At 40.4% G+C, this 18,011-nt stretch overlaps 1 protein-coding gene across 7 annotated transcripts in view; it reads left to right on the forward strand.

The window, feature by feature from the left end:
• The window catches only part of ARMH3 (armadillo like helical domain containing 3), a 173,796-nt gene that overhangs the window by 14,113 nt on the left and 141,672 nt on the right, over positions 1-18,011 (forward strand). For 3 of the 7 annotated variants that reach the window (XM_079900635.1, XM_079900634.1, XM_079900636.1), the window contains exons 2-6: positions 8,102-8,214; positions 10,742-10,798; positions 10,908-11,054; positions 13,398-13,505; positions 17,560-17,652. In XM_079900635.1, the coding sequence (XP_079756761.1) occupies positions 8,113-8,214; positions 10,742-10,798; positions 10,908-11,054; positions 13,398-13,505; positions 17,560-17,652 (507 nt within the window). In that variant the 5' untranslated portion in view covers positions 8,102-8,112. Of the gene's footprint in view, positions 1-5,028; positions 6,317-8,101; positions 8,347-10,741; positions 10,799-10,907; positions 11,055-13,397; positions 13,506-17,559; positions 17,653-18,011 lie in introns of those variants that run through there. The other 4 variants (XM_079900633.1, XM_079900637.1, XM_079900639.1 and 1 more) reach the window with 3 other exon arrangements.

Consider the following 18,011-nt stretch of genomic DNA (forward strand, 5'->3'; position numbering starts at 1 on the left):
GCTGGTTTTAGAGCCAATCTATAGGGTGCAATTGAGGGAACCTGTGTCCCATGCTACTGAGAGAAGGTATGGCAGGGAATCATGTGGAACAGCAGTATGTGAATGCAGCAAGTGAGCTAAATCCTTGGGGCCTTCAGAAAGGAAGAGGCATGTTAGGAGCTAGTTTGAGAAATGAAGTGTTGGTATTTGGAGGTAGAAATGCCTTGCATTATAGTGCTAGTGTTTACCTTGAGAGTGTGGGATGCCTTGCAGAAGAACATACGGAGCAGATAACTTTTGCCTAAAGATTTAAAAAAAACCTCGCATCTAGAGGAACTAGGGAACTCTTTTTAGGAGAGTCTTGGAGGAGGCTATTTCTGGCTTTATAAACATATTGCCCCCTCTTGTGTGTTGGGTGAATGGCTTATTGTCAGACAGTGGAATGGTAATATCTGACTCAGCCACATCTCTTGGGCAGACAGGGTTTTCATCTCCTTCACTAGGCATTGTGGATTACTATAGTCAGTGTGTTTTGTAGTGATCCTTCACAGATGGGCAAACTGCGGCTAAGATCCTAAGGAAAGGGGATGCGTTGGTGAGTTAATATGGGGGGAATGAGCTGGAAGTAGGTAAGGATTGCTCCAGCGCCTTTTCTAGAGATGGCAGAAGTTTTATTCATCCTCTCAAAATCATCTTCTGTCCAGATGCTCCTTTCTTTTGAAGGCCTGATTTAAGGCTCAGATGAGTACTTCTCAAACTTTAGTGAGCATCAGAATTATTTGGGGCAGGGTTTTTCAACCTCGGCGTTATTGACTTATTGGGCCATATAATTCTTTGTTGTGTTAACTGTTCTGTATACTTCAGGATGTTTAGCAGCATCCCTGGCCTCTACCCAGTAGATGCTAGTAGTACCTTCCCTCCCAGTTGTGACAACCAAAAATGTCTCCAGGCATTGACAAATGTCCCCTGGGAGGCAGAATTGCCCCAGTTGAGAACCACTGACTGGAGTGATTATTAAAAATGTAGACCTCTGGGCTTCCCTGGTGCGGCGGTGGTTGGGAGTCCACCTGCCGATGCAGGGGACGCGGGTTTGTGCCCTGGTCCGGGGGGATCCCACATGCCGCAGAGCGGCTGGGCCCGTGAGCCGTGGCCGCTGAGCCTGCGCGTCTGGAGCCTGTGCTCCGCAGCTGGAGAGGCCACAACAGTGAGAGGCCCGCGTACCGCAAAAAAAAAAAAAAAAAAAAAAAAAAAAAAAATGTAGACCTCTAATCCTTATCTTGAAAAATCTGTTTCAGTAGTGGGGAGGGGGGCTTAGGAGTCTACCTTTCCAGGAGGCATGCCAGGAGATTCTGAAACGTGATCACGGCTCTGCAGGGGTAAAGCATTTTTTACATCTTTCCATTCATAATGAAGTTTTGCTGGAGAATTATCCTCAGAGCACTGACTTAGCTCAGTTAAAATAGTATCAATGAAATCCTGTAGTGGATATCAGTGTCTTTCGGCCTTGTTAAAATTTGTTTTCTGTTTACCATATTGAATACATCTGTCAACTTGAATAGAAACTCAGATTCCTCTCTAGTTTTTCCTAAGTTTTCTACTATTTCATTAATTTGTCTCTTTTTCACTTTACCGTTATCAATATTTATATACATATGCATGTATCAGACAGTTATCTTTTACTTCCTACCGTGGCACATCTACCTACCGGCAAACTAGTGATGAAACTCAAGATATCTGGACATTCCAGAGTTTGTTCATTAAGGTCAGTGAGCATATACGTTTCCTCCTCACTTACCTGGAACCTCTTCGGTTTCTTTGCAGATGCTCAGCTTTGTTTATGTGTAGGTTACTCTACTTCTGCTCATTCCTCCTCAGTATAGTACAGTGGTTAAAGGCTGAACTCAAACATCAGGCTGTCTGGGTTTGAGTCCCTACTTTCACTTATCCTGGCAAATTTTTAAATTTTTGTTTTTTAACCACTTCATGCTTTAGTTTTCTTATTGTAAAGTTCCTGGATCATAGGTTTGTTGTGAGGATGAAATGAATTAATGTATATAAAGTGCTTGGAACAGTGCTTGGTATGTAGCAAGTACGAAATAAGTGTTAACTCTTTGGTGGTTATTTTAGATCAGTGTCCTATGTGTGCAAGGTGGGGTCCCTATTAGCCTTTGTTCTAGTGTTCTGCATGGGTATTGTTAAATTTTCATATACGTATATGAGCACATGCAGTATTTTAGGTTGAGGAATAGTGTACATAATGTGAAGTGTATGACTTGATAATTCTTTTACACATGTACATATTTGTGTGACTTCCACTCGGGTCAAGATAAACCACGTTTCTGGCACCTCAGAAGGCTTCCTTGTGCTCCTTCCCACTCATCTCCCCACCCAGGGTAACCACTATTCGGATGTCTGTCACCGTAGACTAATTTTGCCTTTTTGAGTTTCACATAAATGAAATCATTAGTTTGTACTCCCTCCCTCCCTTCCTTCCTCCCTCCCTCCCTCCCTTCCTTCCTCCCTCCCTCCCTCCCTCCCTCCCTTCCTTCCTCCCTCCCTCCCTCCCTTCCTTCCTTCCTGCGTTGGGTCTTTGTTGCTGTGCACAGGCTTTCTCTAGTTGCGGCAAGCTGGGGCTGCTCTTCGTTGTGGTGGCTTCTCTTGTTGCGGAGCATGGGCTCTAGGCATGCGGGCTTCAGTAGTTGTGGCACGCAGGCTCAGTAGTTGTGGCTTGCAGGCTCTAGAGCACAGTCTCAGTAGTTGTGGCGCAAGGGCTTAGTTGCTCCACGGCATGTGGGATCTTCCCGGACTAGGGCTCGAACCCTGCCTTGGCAGGTGGATTCTTAACCACTGCGCCACCAGGGAAGCCCCACTTGAATAAGTTTTACAAAAACCTTTCAAAAAGGGAATGTTTGTACTATAGGCACTCTGGCATTTCTGTTTCTTGAACATGCCAAGTGTGTTCAAATCTTGGAGCCTTTGCACTTGCCATTGCCTCTGTCTGAACACTTCTCCCAAGATTTTCACATGGCTGTTTTCTTTCTGTTATTCTGATCTCAGTCCACATACCACTTCCCATAGAGGCCTTTAATCTGCAATCTGTTGTAGTACCCCTAGACAATTTGTCTTCAAGATACTTATCATTGTCTCAACTTAACTTGTCTTTCTTCCTCTACTAGAATGAAAACTCTGAGAGCAGGGATCTTGTCTGCTTGTTCACTGCTGTATCCCTAATGCTTAGGTGATCAATGTTTGTTGAATGAACACCTGATCTGTGCATGTTTTTTTCTTCCTAGATGATGGGCACATTTATTTTTATTAATTTTCCTTCTTTCCCCTTCTTCTTTTCTTTCTCTTCTCCTTTTTCTTTTCTTATATACTGGTTGAAATGTTTTGGGATGTTTACCTTAGCATCTACCTACACTAGTGTTTTGGAGCGTCCCTGGACAGTGAAGTGTGAGGGTGATACTTGCTAATAGTCCATTACAAGTATGAGCCTAGAACTCCAGACCATTGCATTGAAAGCCTACAGAGAGCTGTTCCATGCCCTCCCCCCATTTATCGAAATATAATTTACATATAACATTGTATAATTTTAAGATATGCAATACGATGATTTGATACACATATATATTGTGAAATGATTACCATGATGAAGTTAGTTAACACATCCATTCCCTCACATAGTCACTTTTTTTCGTTTTTTGTGGTGAGAACATTTAAGATTTAATCATAGCAACTTTCAGATATACAATACAGTATTGTTAACTATAGTCACTGGGTTGTATGTTAGATCCCCAGAACTTATTCGTCTTATAACTGGAAGTTTGTACCCTTTGACCAACATCTCTCGATTTGCCCCATCCCCCATCCCCTGGCAACCACCAATCTAATCTACTCCATTTCTATGTGTTTGACTTTTTTTAGATTCCACATATAATTTTTTTTTCAATAAATTTATTTTACTTATTTATTTTTGGCTGCATTGGGTCTTTGTTGCTATGCACAGGCTTTCTCTAGTTGTGGTGAGCGGGGGGCTACTCTTCATTGCAGTGCATGGGCTTCTCATTGCAGTGGCTTCTCTTGTTGCAGAGCATGGGCTCTAGGCTCATGGGCTTCAGTAGTTGTGGCACGCGGGCTCAGTAGTTGTGGCTCGTGGGCTCTGGAGCGCAGGCTCAGTAGTTGTGGTGCATGGGCTTAGTTGCTCCGTGGCATGTGGGATCTTCCCGGACCAGGGCTCAAGTGCCTGTCCCCTGCATTGGCAGGTGGATTCTTAACCACTGTGCCACCAGGGAAGCCCTGGTAGTTTTATTTTTAATATTTGGGGAACCTCCATACTGTTTTCCATAGTGGCTGTACCAATTTACATTCCTACCAGCAGTGTACAAGAGTTCCCTTTTCTGCACATCCTTGGCATGGCTTCTTTTTACAGATTGGCAAATTCAAGCCAGGAAGGGAAAGGAAACTTAAGGTTATAGAATAAGTGTATAAGAATTGGGACTAAAACCAAAGACTTTTTTTTTAGATTTTTTTCCAGTTTTATTGAGAAATAGTTGACAGACATTACTGTATATATTTAAGGTATACAGCATAATGGTTTGATTTATGTATTTGGGGAAATGATTACCTCAACAGATTTAGTTAACCTCCATCATCTCACATAGATACAATACCAAGACTTTAGATAGATTAACTGGTAACTCTGGAAATAAGAGTGAATTTCTATTAGATTAATTTTCTGATACTAGAGTTGGCATGTATTGTGCTCAAGAAGACAGTAAAATAAATGAATAATTAGTTAAGTGTAACTAGCATTCCTTGCTTGTAAGCCATTGGAAGTGTTTGGCTTTAGGTTTTTGATATTTGATTATTTTATCCTGTAGGGATGTGAACTGATGTGCATTTAAGAAGTGTGTGGCTGGATTGCTTTAAGATATAGTTCTTAAAAAGTTGTATGACTTTGGTCTTTCAGAGAGAAGTTGTGCTGCAGGTCATGGGACCAGCAGTCCCTGAGGTTTAGGAATGAAAGACTTCATTGATTTACCATTGAGTTTGGGGGATTTGAAGCCATTCCTAAGTTTGGTGGTAGGTGAAAGTAGTATTGAAAAGTTGCCTAATTCTTTTTTATACTTTGTCTACTGTATGTCTTATTTCTGAGAAACTGTGTTAATGTCTAAGATGACATTTCTGTGGGATTGCCGTGGCTTTGCTGTGTTTACTTCTTCGCTAGAAGGATTTAAAAGCCTAGATCAACAGAGGTCACAGCGTACTCATAGAATGCTTTTTTCTCTTCCTTGTAGTCCCATAGCATTTTCTTTGTACTTTTACTCTATTTCTCATGATTTGCCTTGTGCTGTGGGTTATTCTGTGCCTGTCTCCGCTAATAGATTGTGAGCTCCTAGAGGATCCGGTCTGTAGTTTCCTCTTTGTAACACCTTAGTGCCTAAACTAGTGCTTTATAATATTTAGGTGTTTCCTATGTGTTTGTGGTATTTCAGGGATGCTAAGAGAATCATTAGATGATATGTCTAGTCCAGTCCCCTAGTTTTACTTGTAAGGAAACTGAGAAGCACAATGATTTACTCAGTGTCATCTAGTTGGTTGGGAGAGCTGTGTTCTAGTCTCAGTTCTGCCGGTTGTTTGTTCCATTATGTCTTGCTGCTCCTCAGCTGGTACTCGTTCTCTCTACAGCAGGGGAGGATTGTGAAAGAGGAAAGAAACACTGGGAGGATATAAACAGATTACACTCACATTACTGATGTATTCCAGTTTACTGCTTTACCAGTCAGATATTTTACTTTCAAATTTGGAAGCACAAGCTTAATTTCTGAGACCCCAGAAAGACTTTTGTAAGAGTTCTACACTTCTTCCAATCTATTACCCTAGAAACACCCTTCTTTGCTGTGCTTAATGGGTAGAAGTGCTGGCAGAAGGAGGAGACTTTATGTTGTCAGTTTCCAGTCACACTTCAGACAGCTTGGGTGGTAAATTCCAGGTGCCTGTGATGATGGCAGAGAGTAATGTGTTGAGGCCCTTGGTTGAATTTCCCCCTGTTCCAAATGGAAGGAGAGTGATGAAAACAATTTAATTTCTTAGGAAATTTGGTACTTCGGGTTGAAATTGTTTTTCCCGCCTCTCCTATTCCCTTTTGCTTATTAGAAAGTATTGATTCTGAAATAGAGAAAGTGAGTTTATTAGATTTGGGCTGGACATTGATTAGCAGTAACTTAATTATAAATCTTCAGAGGGAGATGTTTGTAAACATTTGCTTTTAACATCCAGGGACTTGTGGTTCCCACTATTCTTGTTAATCAACTGGTTGAAGCTGAGCACATGAAAGGTCTGTATCCACTAAGCTTAGAATTGCATTGCTTTTGATTTATTTTAATAGGATCCTCTTGATTTCCAATTTATTTTCCCCCGATAAGGACATCTTCCTCTTGACAACCTATTTAAAAGACACAAGAATGTTTTGAATGGAGGCTGTATTTCATGCTTTAAGGCAAAGCCATGATCAATATAGTATAAATTGCCTGAAAGAATCTTCTCTTTTTTTGTTGTTATTTTTTCCTTCAGTTTTCTCTGGATTGTAAAGGAATTTGAGGGCTTAGTGAGGCTTTGATAGAGACAGATCTAACTAAAATTTTAGGTCAGACCTAGGACTTCTCAGGTCTCCACCATGTAGAATCAGTCAGTGATAAGCATACTCTGAGCATTTACCATGAGCCACGTGCTTATGGAAAAAGTGTAAGATATAGTCTCTGTGCTAAGGATGCTTAACATCCAGTTGAAATTTTCTGTGCTTTTAGTGCTCAAAAGTGAATCTCCTTTTTGGCTATATGTATTAGAGATAGATGATGTTTGAGATACAGTCTTTTATGCTATTGGATGCATCTCTTCCTTAAACAAAATTTTGATTTGCAAGGTAGTATATATTTTCCAAACATCATTGAACAAAATTAATTTTTTGCTGTGTTGGATTTGTCTGGAAGTGAAATCCGTCTCCTCACTACCATCCATACTTGCTACTGGCTGAGATTAAGTTTCACAACTAGAGCCTAGGATTTAAGAGAAAGAGAGGAATTTTGTCAACAATAGAAAGAATCTGGGAAGTGAGAGAATATGTGTAAATCCACATGGAGACCTGTGGGGTTTCAAGTTCTCATTTGAAAAAAATTGAGAATTCCTTGAAGCAAGATGGGAAAATTTGAGCATGGTTCATGGAACTGCTTTTATATAGAATTAAAAAAATACTCTGAAGTTTGATCTGCAGTACAGTGTTACAAATATATGTATAATTAAATTTGAGGAACTTCCCTGGTGGTCCAGTGGTTTAGACTGTGAGCTCCCAATGCAAGGGGCCCGGGTTCCATCCCTGGTCAGGGAACTAGATCCCGCATGCATGCCACAACTAAAAGAGCCCGCATGCTGCAATGAAGATCTGTGTGCTGCAACTAACACGCAGTGGAGCCAAATAAATAAATATTAAAAATAGAAACTTGAAAGGAATATATTGTTATTTTTGGTTATTTTGAAATTAAATTTAACTTTTGGTCTTTTAACTGCTGTTTTCTGCCTTGGGTCTCTTTCCAGAGGAATTTCTGAAGATGGTCAAGTGCAGTGTGATTTATGAGGCAGTGAAGGGCAAGTACTTTGCAGTGAGGAGGACCTGCTTACTTTGGGGAAATCAATGGAGCTCGTCAGTCTGCAGCACACTTCCTGTCTTAATGGTCCTAAGCTCGATCAATACTTGAAATTTAACTTCATCATCAGTCTGTGGGCAGAGTGTGCTTTGCAGCCTTCCTTCCATCAGCGTCAGATATGTGGCCAGACTTATTAAAGATGGAGCTAGTTACACTTTCCTGCTTGGTTTTGCATCTTCTTTAAGTCTTGCCCACTGGCATGTTTTAAGGATGTAAAATGTGTTGTGCTGTAAGCCAAGTAATGATTTAAACCTTGAAATTACCTGGTTAGAGAAGGGGGCGTTGGACAGATGCACAAAATCTATAGCATGGTTGTTTATCATTTCTTCTTCCTAAAAAATTTCCCATTGAGAGGTATTTCAGTAGATTCTCCAACATCTTAGAGAGCATTTCTAGCACTAACTGTGGCTTTCTTTTCACAGATTCTCTAACCATGGCACAGGTAGAGAAACGAGGGGGTTTGCTCAGGAAATCTTCAGCCTACAAAAAACCACTGAAGGAAAAAGTGGTGCTGATGTATGATGAGATCTTCATGGTAAGGCCTGGAGCCCTGACATTGGGCACAGGTTGACTCCTTAGTTTCTTGTTCCAAAATGAGAAATAACCTCACCTCTGCCTGCTACCTTCTAGTTCTTCAGAGGGAGAAAGAGAGAGAACAAGGGTGAGGGTGAGCTCTCTCATGGTAGAAATTATGATCATGTGTTAATTAATATAGATTGTTATTATGTTGTTCTTATAGACTGTTGCCTTGAGCTGGGTAAAACAATTGAAAGGAGGGAGGAAGGCTCAGGAAACTTCTTTTCTGATATCTATAAGACTTTTCTTCCTTATGATTTTTTTTTTTTTTTTGGCTGTGCCTCGTGGCATGTGGGATCTTAGTTCCCTGGCCAAGGATTGAACCTGTGCCCCCTGCAGTTGAAACGTGGAGTCTTAACCACCGGCCCGTCAGGGAAGTCCCCTTATGATTTGACATAAGGACCTTTCTATCCTAGATGTCCCTTGAATTTCCTTTTGGCTCTAGAATTCTATCTAATTCAGATATTTTAAAAAGATGCACTATTATATTCCATCTCAAGTTGTTAGTGGACAGAACAATTGCTTAGTTAGACTATCTCATCTTCCAATTCTATGAGAAGACTGAGGAATTATTAGCAATTAGATTAGGGGATTTCTTTGGGTCTTCAGAACTGCTTATTGACCATGGTCCAAGCCTGTGTTGTAAAATGTACCCTATCAGGGAAGGTTAGAGTGATTAGAAACCCTGCAGATGTACTTGACTTCTGAAATCCTGGTCATTAGTAGTACATGTAAACATTTAAAACATGTAATACTTGTAAAAGGAGTTAACCATATCTTGTGTAAATCTTGTGGACTCTCTTTCCTAGAAGGAGGATAATGATAATATTTACCCTACCTGGCTCACTGGGCCATTGTATTTCATGTATGTGAATGGGCTTTGAAAACTGAGCAACATACAAATACAATGGGGATGCATCATAATATGACTAATTGATTCAGATGGCTAGGTTCACTTCTCGCTAAGAAGAGAAGAATTTGAGGGAGATTCTTGAGTTCCTACTATGTGCCTGACATTGTTCTAAATGCATCACCAAATACATTCATTAGCTCTAATTCTGACAAGAATGCTGCAAGAAGGCTATGTTTTTACATGTGCCATGTAAAAGAGCATGATAATGAGAAAACTGGCAGTCACAGCTAGAAAGTGAAGGAGCTGTGATTTGAACCCTAGTGTCTGACTCCAGAGTCCTTACTTGTTCAGTTTTGCCACATGGCCTTGGATAAATAACTTGATCAAGTAAAACATCTAATTCTTGGCAAGCCTTAGAGACAAAGTTTGACATGCCGACAGTTAATACAGAATTGCCCAGGGCAGTATAGGTGGCTATACAGAGAAAATGAGTGGTTATTAGGATCCTATTAGGGCTCTTTCTATGTTAAGTAATAAGCTTGGTATACATATGACTCCTGCTTGAGAGAGCTTTGAGCATGGGAAATACCAGCTCCATGAATTCCCTGTTTCATATATAAACAACAAAATGATATTACAGAAGTGTGAGGGTCAATGTGTGGCCCCTCTTGGGGAGCAGGACTTGAGAGAAAGGGATAGAAAGAATTCACTAAATGAGAACCTTATTAGAAGGCCAGAAATGTTGCTTCTTTATGTCATTCTCAATTAAAAAGCCAGAGGAGATTCCTAGGATAATATCTTCTTATTCGATCAGAAGTTCTTATCTAATGAAGACATTAGTTCTTGGTAGTAATTTTAAAAGGTCAATTTAAGGTAAGGTGATAGCAGGCAATTGACATACTGGTTTTATGTCATTAGCTTTCCTGTGAAGTAAGGGTTCTCTTTTTCTTATTTCACTCACTAACCAGAAGCCTCTAACTTCCTAGAATTTCTGTTTGAAAATTATTGCTAAGAAAATTTGGATTTTAGCACCATAATTTTGCTAATTACGGACCAATTTGAAGTAAGAAAAGAGAATATTACAGGCTCTGTACAGAGGACTAAATGCATACGGGAGGGCAAGTAGAAGCAGGATGTTGTAAAAATCATGGCAGTATTACTTAGATGATCTGGGTTCTGGCTCCTGCACTTGTGTAAGTCTTGTGGACTCTATTTCCTAAAAGGAGGATAATGATAATATCTACCCTACCTGGCTCACTGGGCCATTGTATTTCATGTATGTGAATGGGCTTTGAAAACTGAGTACCGTACAAATACAATGGGGATATATCATAATATGACTAACTGACTCAGATGGCTAGGTTCTTTTCTTGCTAAGAAGAGAAAGATTTGAGGGAGGTTCTTTGAGCCATTTAACTTTTGGTGCAGGGAATATATATCCATGCACAATGTCTTCCATTTGGGAAAAGAACCCAAAAAACTTGTTCCCCATTATAGCTGTTTGGAATGACCAAGCATTTTCAAAGTTAATTGTGAAAGGTAAGGTTGATTATGTGTAGTGACCCTTTCAAATGTGTTCTTAATGCTTTGGTGTTAGCTGGGGGTATTGAATATACTTATCTTCCGGTTTCAGACAGAGGACCCTAGTAAGTGCAGTCCTCGATTTTGGGAGGAGCTCTTCCTTATGAAGGTAAGACTTGGTGGCACCTGTGGATTTTCCTGGTAACTGAGATTGCCTTCACATGTGTTCTAGGTGCTGCAGTAAAAATGCACTCAGGCCCTTATTGTTTCCTCGTTAGGTGAATTTAGAGTACCTAGAAGGCAAGCTGGAATCTCTTGATGGTGAGGAGTTAATGAAGATCAAGGAAAATATTAATTGCTTATTTCAACACTGCATCCAGGCTCTGGGAGAGGAGCATCCAATTCGAGTGGTCAATGCATTGCAGGTACAAGGCTGGGAGACTGGGGAAGTCTTGTTTAATAGGAGAAAGAAATTGTAATACATCTATTGGAACTTGAGGAACCTAAAATTGCCCTTAGGTTTGAGGCTTGCTTTCTTTGTTTTTTCTTTATTTCTTTAAGTAATCAAACATCTATGCCATGTTTGTTTAGCCATCTTCCTGGTTAAACAAATTGACGCCTATAGTAGTTATCTTGTCCATTTTATAATTTGATCTAATGCCAAGAAGGATTGTTTGACAGAATTTTTATTATTACTTGAGGACAGGAAGAGAGAGAGAGGAAACTCTGGCAAGGTTGATTAGTCTACAGCAAAAATCAGAAGACTTTCTTAATTAAATAAACAGTATTTTCTTAATGTGAGGTATCAGAAGGTCCTTGACTCCCTGAAGTTACATGTAATATTTTATGTGTAAATGTACGTTATGTGTATATGAACATTTTTTTTGGAGAGAGGGCTTTTGTCAGATTCTCAAAAAGGTCTGCAACTCTAAAAACATTATTCTTTTTTTTTTTTTTTTTTTTTTGCGGTACGCGGGCCTCTCACTGTTGTGGCCTCTCCCGTTGCGGAGCGCAGGCTCCGGACGCGCAGCCTCCGCGGCCATGGCTCATAGGCCTAGCCGCTCCGCAGCATGTGGGATCTTCCCGGACCGGGGCATGAACCCGTGTCCCCTGCATCGGCAGGCGGACTCTCAACCACTGCGCCACCAGGGAAGCCCTAAGAATCACTATTCTTAATGCTAAGTGGCATGATCGTGAGGAATATTCATTATTCTTGAACTACATTCATTATTTCTTGAATTACTGTTACGTGCTAAGCATTGAGCTGGTGGGATACATTATAGGCTTCTTGAGGGCAAAGACAGTATTATTCAATACTTTGTTCCTAGTGTGTAGAACAGTGCCTGGCAAATAGCATTCTAGAAGTAAATTTTTTTGAATGAATGATGGGCAAAATTTCTAGAGTTTATAGTCTAGTAGCTCCAGTGTAGCCTAGATTGGGCTGAGTATTTAGGGTAGTGATTGACAAGCTTAGAATATGAAGAACTGATGACAGCATAAAGGATTTTGTTGGAACTTTTGGTAGATTGGGTTTAAGTTTCTAACTTACAAGTTGGACAGATCACTTTGTGAGCCCCAGTTTTCTCATCTGTAAAATGTAGAAATTACCTCTTGAGTTGATGCCCCAGAGAGAAGGACCATGTTTATCCTGTAGCTTTGTTAACCCTTGGACAGTAAATTCTACATTTCGAGCATCACAGTTGTAGTGACTCATTAATTGAAAGTTGAAATGAAAGTTGGAAATTGTACTTCCTGTAATTATAGTGGCTTACTGTGGGGGCATGAATTATAAACTGATTTTAGTCCAGTGAAAATAAATTGACATTAAGCCACTTGGTGACCCATAAAAATATAGTACATTTATTATAATACCTGATATTTATTGAGCTGTAACAAAGTTAAGTTCCAGGCACTATTCCAGGAACTTTAACAAAGTTCCAGGGAGTATTCTAAGTGCCTTACAGTATTAATTCACATAGCCATCACAACATCCCTATGAGGTTAATGCTATTATCATTCCCATTTTATAGCTGAGAAAAATAAGGCACTGAAAAGTTAACTAATTTGTCCAGGCTCACACAGCTAGTAAGTAGTGGATGGGGATTGTAATGAATTTTTAAGATTTGAGTTGATTGGTTGTTATCATATAGGGACCTCTATAGTTATTAAAAATGGTAAACTATTATGTAAATTCTAAAACTAATGTTAAATAAAGGAAAGCTCCACCAATCCCATGATTCAAACTCAAGAACTGTTTTTTATTTTCATTTTTTTGCGGTACACGGGCCTCTCACTGCTGTGGCCTCTCCCATTGCGGAGCACAGGCTCTGGACATGCAGGCTCAGCGGCCATGGCTCACGGGCCCAGCCATTCCGCGGCATGTGGGATCTTCCCGTACCAGGGCACAAACCCGTGTCCCCTGCATCGGCAGGCGGACTCGCAACCACTGCACCACCAGGGAAGCCCCCTGTTTCTTATTTTTGAATATCACCTTCCAGTCTTTGTCTGCAGTGTAATTTTTAAAAAGTGGATGGCCAGAAAATAAAAAAAAGAGGATGACAACAGTTTCAGTTGCTGTTCCTCTTTTCATTTCTGGATTTTGCACATATTAAGACCCAGACTGTGTTTTGGAGCTCAGAGAATAGAGCAGTTGAATGTCAGCTGTGTAAGGAGAAGGTTCTGAGGTTGCAGTGTGAAGCTACTGATCCAATGCCCTTTGCATTTTGAGACTTCCTTTCTAGAAAGAATTCTTTCTCTCATCTCTGCAGACCTTGTGTGCACTCATTCGAGGAGTCCATCAAAAAAATAAGTCTACCTCTGGGTTTGACATTATCAACATGCTGATGGGCTTTGACAAGGCGGAGCTGTGCATGAAGGTGAGACATAAGCTGTAGATGTGCCTGTGGATGTCTGCTTCTGACAGCTGTTCATGGATCATCTGCAGACAGTTAGATGCACTAGAAGATTTGGACTCAGACATAGATGATTGAATTTTTATTCTTTTTAATTTATTTTTGGCTGCATTGGGTTTTTGTTGCTGTGCGCTGGCTTTCTCTAGTTGCGGCCAGCGGGGGCTACTCTGTTGCGGCACGCAGGCTTCTCATTGTGGTGGCTTCTCTTGTTGTGGAGCTTGGGTTCTAGGCATGCAGGCTTCAGTAGTTGCAGCACATGGGCTCAGTAGTTGCAGCTCATGGGCTCAGTAGTTGCAGCGTGTGGGCTGTAGGGCACACGGGCTTCAGTAGTTGTGGCTTGTGGGCTCCAGAGCACTGGCTCAGTAGTTGTGGCTCCTGGGCTCTAGAGCACAGGCTCAGTAGTTGTGGCACATGGGCTTAGTTGCTCCGCGGCCTGTGGGATCTTCCTGGAGTAGGGCTTGAACCCGTCTGCCCTGCATTGGTGGGCAGATTCTGAACCACTGCACCACCAGGGAAGTCCCTCATACGGTAATTCTATGTTTACATTTTGAGGAAATTCCAAACTGTTTTCCAAAGTGGCAGTACCATTTTACATTTTCCCCAGCAATGTGGGTATGTGTGTGTGTGTGTGTGTGTGTGTGTATGAAATGTCTATTCAGATCCTTTGCCTGTTTGTACGTTGAATTATTTGTCTTTTTATTGTTGAGTTGTAAGAGTTCTTTATATATTTTGGATACAAGTGCCTTATCAAATATCTGATTTGCAGTATTTGTCACTATCTTGAACGAATGTTGTTCATAATATGAACTTTGAAGAACCTGTCTTCTCATTCACTACATTTAAAATAAAGAAATCTGTATGCCAAAGAATCCTTATAGTGATTAGTTTATTTTTTAAAAGTTACAAATATGTGGGACTTCCCTGGTGGCGCAGTGGTTAAGAATCTGCCTGCCAACGCAGGGGACACGGGTTCAGTCCCTGGTCCAGGAAGATCCCACATGCCGCGGAGCAGCTAAGCCTGTGCACCACAACTACTGAGCCTGCGCTCTAGAGCCTGTGAGCCACAACTACTGAAGCCTGCATGCCTAGAGCTTGTACTCCACAACAAGAGAAACCACTGCAATGAGAAGCCCGTGCACTGCAATGAAGAGTACCCCCATTCACTGCAACTAGAGAAAGCCCATGTGCAGCAATGAAGACCCAACGCAGCCACAAATAAATAAATAAAATAAATAAATTTATTAAAATAAAAACGTTATGAATATGCAATTAGGAATACACAAAGATTTAGTACCTGGAGTCAGTTCCTTTTTTTTTTTAAAAGATGTTGGGGGTAGGAGTTTATTAATTTTATTAATTTATTTTTGCTGTGTTGGGTCTTCGTTTCTGTGTGAGGGCTTTCTCTAGTTGTGGCAAGCGGGGGCCAGTCTTCATCGTGGTGCGCGGGCCTCTCACTCTCACAGCCTCTCTTGTTGCGGAGCACAGGCTCCAGATGCGCAGGCTCAGTAGTTGTGGCTCACAGGCCTAGTTGCTCCGCGGCATGTGAGATCCTCCCAGACCAGGGCTCGAACCCGTGTCCCCTGCATTAGCAGGCAGATTCTCAACCATTGCGCCACCAGGGAAGCCCTGGAGTTAGTTTTTAATTCTAACCTTTTACAGTCTATATATATATATATATATATATATATATATATATATATATATATAGTAAAATCCCTAATATCTTTTTCATTCTTACAGTTTTCACTACTGTCTATATACTGCTGATTACTAAGTCTCTATCTTTAGCCTTAATTCCTCCTGAGTCTCAGACCTGTTCTCTTTAAGCACTTGCTGAATATACCCACTTACACATACCTAGGTACCTCTTGTTTGGCATATCCAAAATGGAACTCATTGTTTTCTATACTTCTGTTCGTCCTCATTCATTCTGTGTCAGAATGGGGATACCTGTCTTCGCAGTTCCCCAAGCCAAAGACCTGAGAGTCACCCTTGACTCTTTCCTATCCCTCATCTTTCATATCCAGACTATCACCATGTTCAGCTAATTTTACCTCAACTCATACTTCTCATATCTGTTTTTTTCTATTTTTCCTCTACTGCCAAAGTCCCCATTATCCCTGAACTATTGCAGTGATGCCTTCATTCTTTTGACAAACATTTGTTATGCTCCTCTGTGCCAGGCATCGGGGATACAGAGGCAAATAAGACATGGCAACCCTCCTCAGAAAATTGATAGGTTAGTCTTCTTTTGTCTCCCTCTCTCCAGCCTTACCATCTTTAAATCTGTCATCCACGCTGACAGCAGAGTGATGTAACTTAACACTCAAATCTTTCTTGCTTAAAACCCTTCATTAGTTTCCTATCACTAAAAGGATAAAGACCAAGCTCCCTCATTAGCTGTATAAAACTTTTATGATCTTCTTTCTATTTATTTCTCAAATCGCATCTCTCATCACTGTGCCTCACTCTTTATACTTCTGTAATAACAAACTGCCTGTATTCCAACTGCATGTCCAGGACCATTTCATTCTTCATGTGTCTTTGATCATGCTAATGCCTGTCTAGAATTCCTTTCCTCCTCAAGTTTTAATTAATTCCTACTGATTTTTCAAAATACAGCCTGTCCCTGAGGAGTCCTGGAATAGGTAACTTCTGAGCTAATTCCCTTCCTCCATATATATTACTGTCATAGTAACCATTAAACTGTTTATTTGTTTTTCTCTCCTGTTAGACTAAAAACACCTTGAGAGCAAGGGTCATTGTCTTATTTTTTTCTTATTTTCTTTGAAAGCACAATATTTAGCGTATAGTAGACTCTTACTACATATTTGTTGAATTGACCTGAAGTAGCTTATTTTGAACCTTCACTTGACCTTCCAGCACACTAAATCCTTTTTTTTTAAGATTTATTTATTATTTATTTATTTATTTAATTTATTTTTGGCTGTGTTGGGTCTCAGTTGCAGCATACGGGATCTTCGTTGAAGCATGTGGGATCTTTCATTGCGGTGCACAGGCTTCTCTCTAGTTGTGGCCTGCGGGTTTTCTCTCTCTAGTTGTGGCGCGCAGGCTCCAGAGCACGTGGGCTCTGTAGTTTGCGGCACGCGGGCTCTCTCACTGAGGTGCGAGAGCTCAGTAGTTGTGGCGTGCAGGCTTAGTTGCCCCATGGCACGTGGGGTATTAGTTCCCTGACCAGGGATCGAACCAGCGTCCCCTGCATTGTAAGGTGGATTCTTTACCACTGAACCACCAGGGATGTCCCGCTAACTCCTTATTCTCCATTCATTTTCCTCCTTTATTTAATGTAAAATATTTCTTTTTTTCTTCCTTGTAGTATCTAAAGGTTTCATCTTTTGACTACATTGGATAAAACAGTTGGTTGTTAGTACAAGTGTTAAACTCTAATCACATTGTCTAGTAGAAGCGACCAGGATGGATATGAGCTAGCTTTGTTGGATAGTGCATATGGCCAGTGAACAGCTAGTAGTGATGTTATCTCTCTGTTGTTTGTTCAGTGTGCCTGCATCAAGTGATATGCTTTCTTATCAAATAATGAAACATATCTAGCTGTTTAACCATTATTATTAACCTTTAACTTAATCATTTGTTTAATTTATTATTTAAAATTTGTTTAATAGAATTTAATTTTATTTAGTTTATTATTTATTGTTTTTAATTTGTATATTATTTAACTGTTATTAATCTTTTAAAAAATTTCATTCTAATCTGAAGGTTTATATGAGGGTGATAGGCTGCAAACATTCATTTACTGGAATAGTAAATTCTTTATTTTTCTGTGTGGTTGTTCTAAGGCATTTTTCCCAAAATAGCTAGACTTAGTTAGAAGTCTTCCTTTTTTATGTCTAGTCTTGCAAGGCCTAGGCCTAAGGGAATGATATGGTTGCTTCATTTTATTTTATTCACATTACCCTACATAACGTAACCCTGAGTTTGACAAAGACATGGTGGAGATGTTCTTTGATATGGTTTAATACTTAATGGTTCTCTTTCTCAGAACTTGATGGAGAGTTTGGATTCATTGCTTTGTGCAGAAGGTTCTGAAAGTCTAAAGAGCTTATGTCTGAAACTTCTCCTCTGCTTAGTGACTGTAAGTAACTTACCTATATGTTTCTTTGTCAAGGGTGTAAATTGACAGCAGGGGCAAATTTGAATTCTTGAGCCCAAAGTTAGAAAGGAAAAGAGAAAAAAAATCTCTACTGGGCCATTACATCACTCTGTTGTGTTTGTGTAGAAGGAAGTTATTTGTATGGGTTTTCGCTTCCTAGAAGTTGCTCTTTGGAGCAACTGCTGACATTTTTAACCTGTACCAGTCTGGATTGTTAGATTTTGCCCTTCATCAGGTCTCATTTGGAAACAGTTTTTGTGATTCTGAATATTTTTATTTGTTCTGACTTTGATTTTATAGCTGGAAGCTGGCCTGTACCTTCTAGTGGGAGGAGGGTAGGG

Source organism: Stenella coeruleoalba (genome assembly GCF_951394435.1).
Source record: "Stenella coeruleoalba genome assembly, chromosome: 16".
In the NCBI taxonomy this organism is placed as follows: domain Eukaryota; kingdom Metazoa; phylum Chordata; class Mammalia; order Artiodactyla; family Delphinidae; genus Stenella; species Stenella coeruleoalba.